General features: G+C 47.9%; 1 protein-coding gene and 1 pseudogene across 3 annotated transcripts in view; one reads left to right on the plus strand and one right to left on the minus strand.

Annotated features, from left to right (window-relative positions):
- Window positions 1-302: 302 nt before the first annotated feature.
- Window positions 303-16,147, plus strand: part of LOC146854175 (aldo-keto reductase family 1 member B1-like) — a 199,226-nt gene continuing 183,381 nt past the window's right edge. Inside the window, exon 1 of one of the 3 annotated variants that reach the window (XM_085651947.1) lies at window positions 303-470. In XM_085651947.1, the coding sequence (XP_085508073.1) occupies window positions 405-470 (66 nt within the window). In that variant the 5' untranslated portion in view covers window positions 303-404. The remainder of the gene's footprint in view (window positions 471-16,147) is intronic. The other 2 variants (XM_085651948.1, XM_085651949.1) reach the window with 2 other exon arrangements.
- LOC146854176 (barrier-to-autointegration factor-like protein pseudogene) lies at window positions 13,656-14,698 on the minus strand (annotated as a pseudogene).

Below are 16,147 nucleotides of genomic sequence, written 5' to 3' on the forward strand. Positions count from 1 at the left end.
ATGACGAATGTACACTTTACATATTTACATTAGGATTAGGAGAAACAAAAACAACTCTGCAATAGAAGAGTCGATTTACGGCCCCAGGGCATAGGTACTAATCTAAAAGTGCAATTTGGTGGGTGGAGCTAGGGTCACAACTCAAACAACCACTACCTCCCTCGAAGCTATGGCCCTGAGTGATGGCGCCACTGGGTAACAAATCATGCCGTTTTCTGGTTTGCTCGGTCCACAGCGTTCTGGCCAATCAGAATCGTCGAAATCACAGGTCATTTAAATACAGAAAGCTTGAGGTGTGCAGCGCGCTACTAAGAGCCTGTAGAGCTCGCGCTTCCTGCATCTCACGCGCACCTTTTTGACAGAAGTTCCTCGCAAGAAGAGGTGCTTCGAGACCTCCTGCAGTCATGGCCACATTCGTGAAGCTGAGCACCGGGGCTCTCATGCCAACGCTGGGTCTGGTCATGTGGAAGGTAAAGACGGGCTGAACATGTTCTTTTGCATGGATCATGCAGTTCACACGGTGCGGAGGTAGGCACCCTAGCACGCAAAGGGTTTCCATGCTCATTTGTGAATCCTACACAGCAGGGTTTCACTCATACATTTTCCATAGGCCTAGACAAAGCTTCTGACTGTCCCGTATTGAGTTCTGAAGGTGCAAATGCTTTGTGGACCCGGCCCACTCCTTTAATTTAAAAAAAAAAAAAAAAAAAGAAAATGCTCTGGATAGAAGAGGATAGACTCGACGTTTATCTTTATTTTTTACGTCACTAATAAATGGCAGCAGCAATATTTGGTGCTGCAGGTGTAGTCACACCTGGGTACAGAGCCCTGAGAGGCACATTGGAACCTGATAATTGCGGTACTTTACTACAACAGTAGTCCAGGGGGGCGGGGGCAATTTCCTTGTGTGCACCAGGGCCCATGGCATCCTTGTCCCTTACTACAGTGAAAAGTGCCCTGCCACAAAGTCTCGAGTGGAATGGACATGGAGTTGTTGAATTGACACGGGCGCTGTCTCCCTGTAGCTTCTACTATTTCTGCTTTTAGCTATGTTTTGACTAAGTTGCTTTTGTGTCCTTCACTTCACAAAATGCTCTGGGCTTTTGAGGGTCAGCTTGCCATAACATGTGTACCGCTTGCGTGACGCTGTTGTTAACAAAAAGGGTTTGGAGCCCGCCCTGTTGCTTACAATTTGTTGGCTTGCGTGGTATTCTTCTTTATAGCCTCGTAACTGGTTACTGCAGGCCTAACATAATTTCTGTTCGTCTGTATGGAACAGGGACCAAGCACTGATTGCTTCATCCTAATCAGTGCCCGTCTGCCTCTCTAGAGATGACTGAGGTACATTTTGTTTTTTTAAACTTGCAATGCCCTGCAAACTCAAGGCATGTGACTGGCAAAAACATGACAAGCAGGGCAAACAAAATTGCCAAGTTTTATTTTCTATAGTTAACTTTCCTTTTTTTGGCAATTCTTTTTCTCACTTCTCACTTCTCACTCATGTTTTGTTTTGTTTTTGTGGTGGGCGCAGTTCTCAAGATAACGAATATCTTGTTCTATACATTGCAAAGTGAAATTTTTTGGAGTGGATTGAGGTGAAATTCACCTCAATGCACTCCAATCCTCCCAACTGCCTCACTCAGTCCATAACAATCTGCCCCACTCCAATCCAGTAATCAAAAACAATCTGCCCCACTCCAATCCAAAATTATCTGCCTTATTTTACCAAAACAATCTGCCCCACTCCAAACCAAAACAATCTGCCCACTCCAATCCAAAACAATATGCCCCACCTCAACCTGCTCCACTCCAATCTGAAACAGTCTGCCCCACTCCAAACCAAAACAATCTGCCCACTCCAATCCAAAACAATATGCCCCACCTCAACCTGCTCCACTCCAATCTGAAACAGTCTGCCCCACTCCAATCAAAAGCAATCTGCCCCACTTCAAACTGCCCCACTCCAATCCACAAGGACCTGTTCCCCTCCAATAGGCCCTACTCCAATGCGAAACAATCTGCCCTACTCCAATGTTCCACATTGCAATTCAAAACAATCTGCCCCACTCTAATCCAAAGCAATATGCCCCACTCCAATCCAAAGCACTCTTGCCCACTCCAATTCATGCCCTACTCCAATCCAAAACAATCTGCTCCACTTTAGTACAAAATAAACTTGTCTACTCCAATCCATGCCCTAGTCCAATCTAAAACAATCAGCTCCACTCCAACACAAAATACTCAATAGCCCACTTCAGTCCATAACAACCTGCCCCACTCCAACCCAGACCAATCTGTCCCATGGCAATCCAAAACAATCTGGACCACTCCAATCTGCCCCAATCCAATCGACTCCAATCTGCCCCACTCCAATCCAAACAATCTGTCCTACTCTAATCTGAAACAATCTTCTCCAAAACAATATGCCACACTCCAATCCAAAACAATTTGCACCACTCCAGTCTGCCCCACTCCAATCCAAAACAATCTGCGCCACTTCAATCTCTCTACTCAAATCTGCCCCTATCCAATCCAAAGCAATCTGCCTCACTCCAACCCAAAACTATCTCCTCCTATACAATCTGCCCCACTCCAGTCCAAAACAATCTGCCCCCTGACAATACAAAACAATCTGCCCCACTCCAATCCAAAACAATATGCCCCACTGCAATCGGCCCCACTCCAATCCAAAATAGTCTGCCCCGCCCCAAACCAAAAGAATCTTCCCTACTCCAATCAAAAACAATCTGCTCCACTCCAATCCAAAACAAACTACCTAAACTCCAATCCAATACAATTTGCCCCACTCTAATCCAAAACAATCTGCTCCACTCACCAAACCAAACCAACTCCATACCAATTCACCCCACGCCAAACCGCCCCACTCCAATCCAATCCAATCCAATCCACCTCACACCAATCCACCCGAATTCAGCCCAATCCAACATATCCCACACCAATCCAATATACCTCACACCACTCCACCTCACCCAAATCCAACCTAACCAATCCACCCAACTTCAATCCACCACAATCCACCCACTCTAATCTAATCCACCCCTCTCCAGCCTCATCCACCCCACTCCAGTTCAACCCACCCCACTCCAGTCTAGACCACCTCAATCCCCCATTCCAGTCCAACCCAACCTACTCAGATCCAACCCACCCCACTCCATTCTACCCCATTCCATTCCAAATCACCCCACCCAATCTAATCTGACCTATTTCAATCCAATTACCCCTCTCCCACTGAAATCCATTCCACCCTATTCCAATCCACATCTCTCCAATTCACCCCACTCCAATCTAATCCATTTTAATCCATCCCAGGCCAATTTAATCCACCCTCTTCAATCCAATCCAGCCTACCCCAGTCTACCCCATCCCATTCCAATCCCCACCACTCCAGTCCAATCCACCCCATTCCAGTCCAACTCACCCTACTCCAATCCAACCTACCCCACTAAAAACCACCCCACTCAAATCCAATCCAACCCATTGAAATCCAATAACCTCACTCCAATCCAGTGTAAACCAAGCCACCCATTGAAATCCATTCCACCCCATTCCAATCCACCCCAAACAATCCAATCCACCCACCCTAAACCAATCCATTCTACTCCAATCTATCCTTCTTAATCCAACCCAGGCCAATCAACTTCAGTCCACCTCCATTTACCCCACTCTAATCCAATCCACCCCACTCCAATCCAGTCAAATCTAACCCACTCCAGTCCAGACTAACAAATTCAACTCCAGGCCAATCCAACCCACTTCAGTCTATTCCACCTCATGTCAGTCCAGTCCATTCAAATTCAGTCCACTCTACCTCAATCCAATCCAATTCAGAACCACTCCAATCCACCCCACTTTATTCCACCCCACTCCAATCTATCGTACATCAACCCAATCCACCCCACTCCAATCCACCCACTCAATCATATCTATCCCACTCAATCCAATCCACCTCATGCCACTCCAGTCCACCCCACTCCAGCATCCCATCTAATCCACTCAGATGTAAGTTATTGGAATACAATCTTTTTCACATGCTGTGGGCCTATCCATCCCTCGCCATCTGTTGGCAGCATGTAATGACCAAATTATTGGCATGTACAAGACGAACGGTATAGCAGACACATGGGAGACGTTCTTCCTAGGCCAGCTCCACAGGAGTGAAGGGAGATGGTCACTTCTCCCTTCATTGATTTTGGGGTTACTGACCGCCAAGCGTTTAGGCGATGAAAGTTGCCTGAACCTCACCATATGTTAGCCTGGAACCAATCGCTTTTGGAATGGGCTCAAATTGAATGCAACTTGCTGCATAAGGAAGACACCCTGGGACTGCGCAAGATCCCAATTGCTGCCAACTGGTACTCCATACTACATTATTTCCATAATGAATGAGATCCAAACTCTGACCAATCCACCACCACAAATGGGGCAGAAACACTGCTCCTCAAGCTGACATGTAGCAAACATGTGCAAGGGAAGGTGTCATCATGCTGACCCCTCACATAGTCCAGGTCCTATTGGGTTAACCGAAGGGTAATGTGCATGCTACTACATCCTTTCAGAGGGCGGGGATGGGCAGGGTGGGCTGAATGACGCAAGGTGGGCAGAGTTATTCCCCCAGTTTTTTCTCCTCAACCTTCACCCTTCTAACAATTACAACTGCTGATAACCTCACTGCCTGTCTCCGCCCACAGCTACCATGCATGCTTTAAGCCTCTGCCATTACGGCTGACATAGTGTTTTCTGGGGCAGTGAGGGTCAAGAGGATATCGTCCGCGTATAGCATATTCTTGTGTTCTCTCCCACCCATTTGGATGCCCGTTATGTTAGGCCTGTCGTAAACTAGGATCTGCTTCTTATGGTTACCCCCACTTTTTGCTGCTTTAACACTGTTTTTCGACTTTAGTCTGGGTGGGGCCCTGCTATTCAGGACCCCAGCCTAGCTGCTTCCTCTCTAAATTGATTCCTAGTACCTTAGGTACACAACAGATTGGATTCTCACCGGCACAACCTAGAGAGTCCGCCTTCCGCCATTCCTGTCTGAGGCCTCCAAGATCATCTGTGGCGTCCCTCAAGGATCCTCCCTCAGCCCAACGCTCTTCAATGTCTACATGGCTCCTCTCGCCAACATCGCTCGGACACACCACATCAACATAGTATCATATGCAGACGACACCCAGCTGATCCTCTCCCTCACGAAAGACCCCACTACTGCCAAAAATAACCTACACAACGGACTACACGCCATCTCTAACTGGATGGAATCAAGCAGCCTCAAGCTAAACACCGATAAAACAGAGATCGTCATCTTCGGCTCCAACCCCTCAGCATGGAACGAATCCTGGTGGCCCAACTACCTAGGCACCGCACCCTCACCCACCCCCCACGCTCGCAACCTGGGCTTCATCTTGGACTCCACTCTCAGCATGACTCAGCAGGTCAACGCAATTTCCTCCTCCTGCTACAACATTCTCTGCATGCTCCGCAAGATCTTCAAGTGGATCCTCGTCGAGACCAGGAAAACCGTCACCCACGCCCTGGTCAGCAGCAGATTGGATTACGGCAACGCCCTATATGCAAGAACAACGGCCAAGCTACAACGTATCCAGAACGCATCCACCGCCTCATCCTTGACGTCCCACACCGCAACCACATCTCCCCCACCTCAGAGACCTACACTCGCTACCCGTACCGAAAAGGATCACCTTCAAGCTCCTGACCCACTCCCACAAGGCTCTCTACAACACCGGTCCAGCCTTCCTCAACGACAGACTTTCCTTCCACGCTCCCACACGCCATCTCCGCTCCGCCAACCATGCTCTCGCCACCATCCCCCCACATCCGCCGGAGGAAGATCCTTCTCACACCTCGCTGCCAAAACCTGGAACTCTCTACCACTCCAGCTACGCCAGACCCAGGACCTCCTAACTTTCAGGAAACGCCTCAAAACATGGCTTTTCGACCAGTAGCATTCCCTCTCCCCAGCGCCTCGAGACCCTAACGGGTGAGTAGTGTGCTTTATAAGTATATTGATTGATTGATTGATTGATTCTGAGGAGCCCTTATAAATCCCTAGTATATAGTATACTATGTACCCAGGGCATAGGTACCTCAGAGGCCTACCAGGGGCTGGAGCATGTATTATGCCACCCCTGGGAAGCCCTCCAAAATGACACCACAGGTCTGCTACTGCAGCCTGGGTAAGGTGGTGTATGCACCCCCGGACGCCGAAGACTTTGCAACACCAGAGGTGGATTTCCAGAATTCCCAGAGGCCGAACCAAGTCCCCAGCTAAGGTGAGACCCGTTGCCCTCGTGGGTACCGTGGAACCGGAACCCCTGGACACTGTGCACATTTGCAAGTGCATCAGCTTCCCGTTAACTCTCGAGGCTGTGCAGTGGGTTACTTGTAGCCCAGACTCCAAGCACCTTTTGCACTGAAGATTGTGGGCCTACACTCCATGAGTGTTCCATGAGCCCGCTCTTTGCATTCCCACTCGACGTCCCTTCGCGATCCCTGGTCCGTTGACTGGTGGGTCCCTGTGAAGGCAACTCTGACTTTCTTTGGACTTCCCTGGTTGCTCCAGATGTGCCCTCACTCCTCCTTGTTCAGGGAGTCCCTCGGACCTTGCTGGTCCGCACCGAAGCATCTTTCTGCTTTTTGCGTGGGTTGCTGTTGCCAAGGCTTGTTGTGTCCAATCCGGGCACCGATACTACAGCACTCGACATCCTTTGTGGGGCAGCTTGAATCCAGATCCTGGTCATCCTCAAAGTCTCCTGGTCCTCGTGGCTGAAGAGTCAAGCTTCACCTTCTTCACCTGAAACATCCGACATCGGTGGGCATTCGTCTATCGTGCCCCTGGTCACTGGCAAGTGACACAGACTCTGTCCCCTCTGCTTTCAGGTTCTTCACATCTCTGATCCAGGCTTGGATCTCTTCGGACACTTCGCATCTTCCCGGCAGCAGCACTTCTTCGCCAGCGGCCATTAAAAACGACGATGCGACCCAACACCATTTGACACCTATGCACCCGGCTTCCCTGGGTGAGGTAACTTAAGTATTCCGCTGATCCCGTGGGTGTTGACCCTAGAACTGACTAAGTCAAAGAGGGTTTTGTCCTAGTCCATCTCTAAGTGTCCTTTAACTTTAAAAATATAACTGCGACTTTCCCCATAGAAGCTAACGGGAGCTCGTGGCTGTGTTCTCACACTGCACACGACTCTCGTGGGTCCCCTGTGTCACTACCTTGGGTGGTTCCTTGGGGTCCCAGCGATTCTACAGGCTCTAGGCCTTGTGTCTAGTTAAGTGGTGGTTCTTATACCACTATTTTAGTATATGGTTTGGTCCGCCTCTAGGGCCTAATGTGTATTGTGCTACTTTACTGTAATATTTGAAGTGTAACTTATGTGCTTTTGCCTCTAGCCTCATAAAGAGTCTAGAGGGGTGTGTTTAATAATAAATACATATATTTTATATATATACCTAGTGTGGTCTCCTTTCATTTAACCACTCAAGAGATTATAGACTGGTAAAACAAGCTGCTTTACATTCCTTCAAGACTTAGCCTGAAGGCTGCTCTCCATAGCTACCACTAGGATAGATTTCAATAAAGGTTGTCTTTAACCTATCATCAATGAGGGGTTGTTTGGACTGGTGCAAGGTGCCCACTATAACTAGTGGACAGCATATACCAGGCCAACTTCCGACTTCGCTCCACGAAGAGCTCCATGTAGAACGCAAAGAGCAGTGGAGATAGGGGGCAGCCATGCCTAGTTCCCTGCATGATGGAAAATGGAGTTGACATCACGCCATTCTCCTATACTCTAGCCCGGAGGGCGAAATAACACAAATGGACCCAGCCGTGGAACCGTGGGCCAATGCCCATGTTCTCTAGGACTAGATGTAAATAGGGCCAATGCACTCAATCAAATGCTTTTTTTGGAATCAATCAATAACAGGAGGGCTGGTACTTTTAGAGCTGTACCTTATCCAAGTGTTGGTACAGTTGTTTCGTGTCACGCTACATCCTTGCTCCAGGATAAACATGGCCTGAACGTAGGGGGCCAGTCTTTGGACCAGAACACTTGTGAAAATCTTTGCATCTATGTTTAAAATGGAGATTGGGTGGTAGGATGAGCAGCATTTGCGGTCTTTGCCTGCTTTGGAGATCAACGATAGTGGCTGGGCACATGGAGTCTGGCAGTGCACCCGTCACACTAAATGAGTTAAACATCTGTGCTAAAACAGGAGCCAACTGTATGCTGAAAGCCTTATAGAATTCAGCTCTTTAGCCATCTGGGCTTGATGCCTTCTTAGGCTGCAGTTTTTGGATGGCGGCTTGGACCTTCTGCAGTCTTATATCTACATCCAGATCGGTGAACGTACCCATGGTGGCCATGGAGGAGGGTGTCTGGGATATTCTAATCAAGGCATATTCTGCCCTCCCCTGTCCAACGCACGCAATTGTTTCCATGCAGCTGTAAATTGATGTCGGACTGTCACCGAACTAGACCGTGCATGAGGGATCTCTAGTTCCTTAACTTGTGACTCCAACTAGTGTCGTTTGGCCCGCCTCTCTCTATGCATCCCATGGCCAGGGCAATAAAGTTGCGTCTGATCATGACTTTCAATGTCTCCCACAATGTGGAAACAGAAATGTCAGGCATGCAGTTGGTTTTCAAGAAGGCGGTTATGGCCATCAGGGTGTCTGTTCGTATTTGGTCATAGGTGAGGAGCTTTATGTTAAGTCGCCAACCAGGAGGAGTCGTTAAACGTCCTCCGGGGATGAACAGTAGGACAATGGGGAAGTGGTCAGAGAGAGCTGATGCTCCAATGTCCACCGAGACTCTGTCTCACTCTCGAGTCCCACTTGGAGATGTGTAGAAATAGTGTAGTCCAAAGACGTGGGGTGCTAATGCTTCTATATATTTGTTACTCACTTCTCCCAACCTTTGTCTAGTGACTAGTGTGAGTCCCCCGACCTGGCCCACCCTCAGAGTAGAACTGTCACTGTGTGTTCATTGCGATATTGAAGTCTCCACCCACCACCAGGTCATTGTCTGGCAAGGTCTGCAGTCTCTAAAGAAAGCTTGTTGACGTTCATTGGGTCCATAGACTGTGGCTACAGTGTACCTGGTTCCCTGTATTAAGACATGCAATGCTAAGAGATCTCCACAAAGACCTGCTCCACACACCCTGGAAAATGTGTAGCGAACAGAATCGCCACTCCAGCCCTTTTAGACACCCGTGATGAGAAGTATTGGTGGACGAATCAGCAGAAGCGTAGCCGTCGCCAGTCACTCTGAAGGAAATGGGTTTCCTGCAACATACAAATGTCACATTTAGTATTCTTAAGGAAGGAGAGACGAGCCAAGCTCTTAGAAGATGCATTGAGGCCCTGAACATTGAGGCTAAGTATAGATAGTACCATTGAGACCCATGTTGTGAGGTATTATGCTGCACCTTCGAAGCAGCAGCGCTCCGGGCCTCCAAGGGGGAGTGTGCAGGGTTATCATGAATAAAGGGGTGGGGGAGGAGAGCGAAGGGAAACAGAAAAACACAGGTGGACAGATTCACAGTGGCCACACGTGCGCAGCCTCAAAAATATCCAGCTGCACCAAGGGGGGCACAACTCCCAGGGGGAAGCCCGCGCACCTTCAAACACTAAATGTAAATTTACAGGCTGCCCGACTTTGTTCCAAAGTGCAGGACCCTCTCGCAGCTCCACAGAAGCCTCCATTGGGTGTAGATAGGGCGTCCACTTCAGGTGGCCATATGTGTCACCCTGCTGCCGCTAGGGCCCATGAAGGAAGTAGCAAGGGTGATGCACTCAGCTCCCCTGCACAGGTGCCGCCACCAACAGAAGACCACAGTGAGAAGGAGGGGAGCCACCGACATGCCGCAGAAGGTCACAAGTACTGGCCTTTGCTTCACACCCTGCGGTGGGTTAGCAGCAAGCAGCCTTGTGGTCAGGGCCCCCAGCCTGAGCGACCCATGTCCCCCTCCAAGGCACTACACAGCCTGACCAACTCCACCGTGCTGCGGTGTGTGCCATCCAGTCCCCCACAGGTCACGCCTACAACTCAGAGGACCCTCCACACCAGGACCAGGCAACAGCTGGGAGGAGCAGACTAGCCGTTCCGACTGCAGTACGGGCTCGGGCCCTCAGCGAGGGCAGTGCAGAACAGTCTGGGAGGCCACAAGGTCTGGGCAGGCCACAACTACAACCCCACTTCTCAAGAATCCTAGACCCCAGCAATGCACTGCCACACACACCCCCTAGCCCTCCCGCCAGTTCTTATACTGGCTCAGGAGGGCACTGTTTGCCAAGGAGCAAAGGTCACAGGACAGACTGACCAGAGGAAGCACTCCGTCACCCAGCTCCTGACCACCGATCCCTCTCAGGCACAGCCTTCTCGTTGCACCAGGGTGCCTCGCAGCTACAAACAGTGACCGCTCAATCTTCTCCATCCGTCGTAACACTCCCAGAAGGACGGCACGTATGTCCCATAAGTGGATGGGGGAGATGCGGCCAGACTTGCTGCAAATTTCCTTTGTGATACTTGACACCAAGGGGTCATTCCATGGGGGGTGCTTGAGCGTTTCTGTATATTCACCCATGAACTGTGACCCAAATCCATAGCAACAAACAATTGGAGACAGATTTTCATCAAAAGTCTGTGCCTCACTGCGTCTGTAGAAGAGGAGAAATATTTCTAATACTCTTTATTCTACATCATGCAGTCTTACTTGGACCAATATGCCACGAGACAGCGGACTCATCTGAATAGTTACGGTGGAATACTTCAGCCCGGAGTTTACAAACAATAGACTTACAAAAGGACGTATCACTGCCCTTCAGTTGCACTTTGTGTGTACCTCTACTTTTTTAAGCATGCAACTTACAGGCATACAATGTTTTTTTACGACAACTTTGCACAGATTAGGAATGGTGGACTACCTATTTGGAGAATCGACTCATGAATTGTGACGAGTTCATGCCCATATCCTACACTCTCTCTGACCAGCACTTTAATACTTGAGAAGTGTAGACCACATGAACTGCTGAAATAGTTTCTCCCTGTGGCTCTTCCACAACGTTTGAAAGACATCAACAGATTTCAAACAGCACATAGAAGGACTTATTTCTTGGACACTCTTTTTCATTATAAAGACGACACGACATTGGTGGATTCTCTATGAACATGTGAGGATCGCCCCCCTTACATAGCAAAGCCTTGAAGATATTACTCATGTAACAAAACACGTTTCGGCTGTCATGTCTCTATTTCACCGTGCTATTCTGTTCTTCCAGCAACAAGAACTGGACCTTGAAAAAATAACTGTATAAACATGAAATCTTTTTGAAAAAATATTTTTCTTGTATGAATATATGTACAGTATGTATAGACTAAATGTCACACTGATTATTACATTTGAGAGAACCCAGTACAAATCCAAATATTGTCATATCCTGTGGTTTGAGTGATCGGTAGAATACATAGATCTTGTGTTTCAATTTTAAAAAATCAATGTTGTTGAGTGCCGGGGTACATCTGTCTGTCTAATTTCCCACAAGTGGATGGGGTGGTGCGGCCGCAAGAATCATCCTCTGCAGCTGCTGCAGCTCAGGGCCTGTAAGTCTGGCAGAGCTCTGAGAGATGCGACCTACTCTGACGCCATCTTGGACACGCCCCAGAGGTAACCCTTTAAAGGTATTTATATTAGCAGTGCTCCATACCCTGTAGTTTCAGTGACATGCATGTACAATCAAGAATACTGTTGCATGACCCCCGTCAGTGCTTCCAAGGCACACTCACCCCATGGCCTCCATGCCTAGGTGACGCACCTATGCCCCGTCAGGAAGTCAAAAACCTTGGTGTATGGCTCGATGCTGACCTGTCTTTTGGACCCCAAATAGACCGAGTGGCGGGTGTCTGTTTCAGCGTTTTAAAAATCCTACGGAAGGTCCTTGCTCTCCTTCCTATGTCCGCCCGGAGAACGCTGGTACATGCCCTCGTGACATCGCGCCTAGACTATGGCAACCTATTGTACTTGGGAGCCACCTGCAAGGCAATAAACCGCCTCCAGGTATTGCAGAATGCGGCAGCCCGCCTCATCCTTAAAACCCCAAAAAGATCGGATTCTAAAGCTGCCCTTCAGACTCTCCACTGGTTGCCAGTGAGAAGCAGAGTGGAATTTAAAGCCCTCTGTACCTGTCACCGTATTCTTGCTAGGAAAGCGCCTATACCACTTCAGAACCTAGTTACCAAGTATGCACCATCACGCGCTCTGCGCTCTTCACACGGAGGTCTACTTGTGGTCCCTAGGGTCAGAAGGGCCCGCATGGGTGGACGCTCTTTTCGCCATTTGGCAGCGAAGCGCTGGAACGCCCTGCCTCTTAATCTCCGCCTAGACCCATCGGAATCCAGCTTCCGGAAGAACTTAAAAACACACCTATTTTCAAGATAATCGGGCTCACTCCTCACCACTGCTCTGAGTTTTTCAGCTGTAGCGCGGGGACACGCTTCCTAGCATAACCAAGCGCTTTATAAGCCTCCCTAATAATAATAATAATGGTAGAATTTCATAGATCTGTGTCAGGTTTAAGTTAATTTTTTAATACAGACTTGCTGCAAATTCCCTTTGTGATACTTCAGACCAAGGAGTCATTCCCTGGGGGGTGCATGAGCGTTTCCGTACATTCACCCATGGACTGTGACCCAAATCCATAGTAACAAAAATTGTAGATGGATTTTTATCAAAGTTCTGTGCCTCGCTGCATCTGGTATAAAGAGGTGAAATATTTCTACTACTCTTTATTCTACATTATGCAGCACACATACAAAATAGAAAACTGTCTTCAAGGATACTTTTTGTGCAGGAAGAAACTTTGCTTGCTGCCCTGTGTTACGTCAACACTTTGCAAATCTGGGCTGAATACTTCTTAAGGTTCACTGCTGGGAGTGTCATTTAGTTTGTATCTCCCATTAATACAATTTATATTTGAGTAATGCTCACCCCAACTGCAGCTCGTGCAAACCTTCTTCAGGTGTTGCATAGACAGTGCATGCCCTGTGTTTTCCAGACAGGTGGTTTACTATCATTGAGGCCACCCAGTACTTGCCATTGGTTGGCATCACTGTTGCTCTTAATTGCTTGCATCTCACTGGTCAGCGCTGTGGTCGCCACTTCCTCTTCTTGTGTTTGGCACTCCCCTGGAGCATGGCATAAGTACTTGCCATTTTGTGAGCAATTTTTTTTTTCTTATTGCTGATGCACTCTATAGAGTGCTTACTTTGTAGCTGGCTCTGTTCTGCATTTCTGCCCTGTATGTCTGTTCCTTCCCACCCTCCCCTAGTCAAGTTTGCAGGCAAGCTTTCACTTTATTCACCTTAGAAGGAATGCTGTCGGAATCCGGAGTGAAACTGTGCAGTTTGGCCATGTGATTTACTGGCAGCCACCAGAAGCTCGTAGTGATAAATTGATTAATGAACATCTATAGAATGCCCAGGGTCAGCTGTTGCAGGTATTTATGTCTCTGTTGCAGTATTCGTTTACTCTGGCTTCAAAGCCAGTCTGCATGTGCTTTATTATTTATGAATGAAAAAATATAGGGTTAATGCATGTAAAGATTTAATTCATTCTGTTGCAAGGGTGGTGTGACACTTATCAAGTGCTTGACGAAACGGAAAAACAAAGCGATGACGTCTTGACAGGAATGCCTCACACCATTCTTTCAAAGAAGAGCACAAGTCCACTTGCCTTGCGCTTGCTCTAGGACGTACGTGAATCCTTCAGCCAGTCCTTAAGGAGATCATCCTCGTCTTTTTTCAAAAGGAGAAACCTCCCCAGCACTACATATGCCTTATCAAAGCCTAACTCTTGCAATCTTGTTCCAAGCACTTCTCCCACGCCTGCGAGCGCTATGACAGTCTTTTCACCCATGGGCTCAGAGACAAAGGGCCCTATTTTCCGTTTGCCATATTACGATCTCCATAGGATACAATGGGCTCGTAACATGGCGGACAGGATATCCCCTTTGCCAAGATCCAAATCAGGCTCAGGCCTCTGGCTCTCATTGGTTAGGAATTGGCCTAGAGCAGTACCGCAAGTCTTCTGGCTGCGCTACCCTACACAAAAGGGAAAGGGCAGGAATGCACAGTATTTATGAAATATGATGCACTCCTCTCGTTTCTCCTTGCACTGGCTTACAATTAGCTGCCTAGCATCAAAGCAGGCACCTACGCACCCTGGTGCGCAAAAACAATCCTGAGAGGCGGTTTCCTCTTTCTACATGTACTGCAGAATGCAGCACACATGAAAAGAGGAGAAAACGATAGGAAAAAAAATATTTCTCCGCATTACGCCTGCTCTGGGGAGGTGTAAGGTTTTGGCACTGCCCCAGGTTTACGTGAATAGGTAAATCTGGGGCAGGGTCAAAACCCATTGATGTTGCTTCGAAAAACCCACTGCAACGTCCATTGCACGCCTCGTTGACACACAGTAAGCCAAGGCAGAGACTTGCGCTGTTTTGTCCTACTCCATTTATAGGAAGCCATGCAAAGTCATGCAGAGTGACTTTCTGTCGCCTCATAGATATGATTTAGAGGTTTGCGCCACCTCCAGAGGTGCAAGCCTCTCATAGAAAAGCCCCTCTGTGTTTTTGTGATGATGAGACATTTCACTGTGCTACATGGTGAGTTATGTTTAATATAAATCGGACAGCCGAGAAAGTCTAAGTATAGATGAGCTTCCCCTGTTGGAGTGTATAAAATATGCTCTCCCAATCAGCCCGTTAACTCCCACACCGATCCTGCTCCACATGAGCAGCATCTTCCCAGTGTGAGCACAGGCATGCAATACTGCGCATAAGAAGCCTACAGCAAACTACCACCTTTACACACCTTGTTTTTCTGTTTTTTTTAATTATATTAGCATGTAAAGCAGTAATGCATCAGGAACCGGGATATAAAACAAGCATTTGCAATGCATCGGTCTCGCCTTTGGAACCTTATATGTATTTAGCAATGCAGCACATTAGCCTGGGTTCTGAAACATCTACTGTTCTTTAACATGGAGGGAAAGTAAGCACCAAACTACATGACACGCCAGGTATGGGAACACATGGAGAGAAATACTGCCTATCAGCGGGAAATGGTATAGTCCAAAGCTCTGTTTTTAATATAAAATCGGGGCCTTCAGTGGTCATATCACTGAAAATACTGTTATCTACCAACAATACCATACACCACATAGAAGAAGAGGCAAGGGTTCCAAAGTCAATCTTTGCTGGATTAGGATAATGGTATTTTGCCTATGACTGTGAGCTAATAGTGCGTACTGAACTTTAATGCAGTTTTGAAAAGCAAAGTAATGCCAATCAACTGGCTGGACTGAAATTGTCATTATAAATAAAAATGGTTTAATAGAGCTACCTACAAGTTATTGCTCTGTTTTGATAATTGATTCTATAGCAAAAAGATACCCCCCAAAAACAAATCACTGGGAAGAAATGGAAGTTGGATTAACAAGCTAAACAATTTTATTACATGTCCACACTTGAGATCCACCATCACCTTTTCCACCATGACAACACATGAGATCCCACATATTATCCTCCTGAAACACACTGCCCAAAATTCGAACACAACTCCGACACTAACGCCCCATCTAGACCTGCCAGATCCTTAAATCCATATTCAGAACCTGATATTCTCTCCCTCCTCCTTGAGTACTCCTCTCCTCCTTCGGACATCTCAGTCCCTGCTATATGCTCTTTTAAACAGCCCCACTAAATGCAACTAACTCGACACACCCTAATCATGGTAATGCGGAACCCATCCAAACCATCACGCTCAACCCCCATAGAGCGCCCAGACTCATCGTCAATTCCATAAACATCAATAACCACTTGCAGATCCCCACTACACAACCCGTGCCCACAGACACCCTGCACAAATCACACCTGAAAAGCATGCTACTTAACTGTAGATCAGCTGTGAAACATGCCACAGACCTTGCTGATCTCATCCTTGCCCACGATCTGGACCTCCTTATCCTCACAGAAACCTGGTTCAACGACTCCTCTGGCCCTATCCTTGATCTATTGGGAGGTGGCAAAGCCTGTATC

Source organism: Triturus cristatus, chromosome 4_1 (genome assembly GCF_964204655.1).
Source record: "Triturus cristatus chromosome 4_1, aTriCri1.1, whole genome shotgun sequence".
NCBI lineage: Eukaryota > Metazoa > Chordata > Amphibia > Caudata > Salamandridae > Triturus > Triturus cristatus.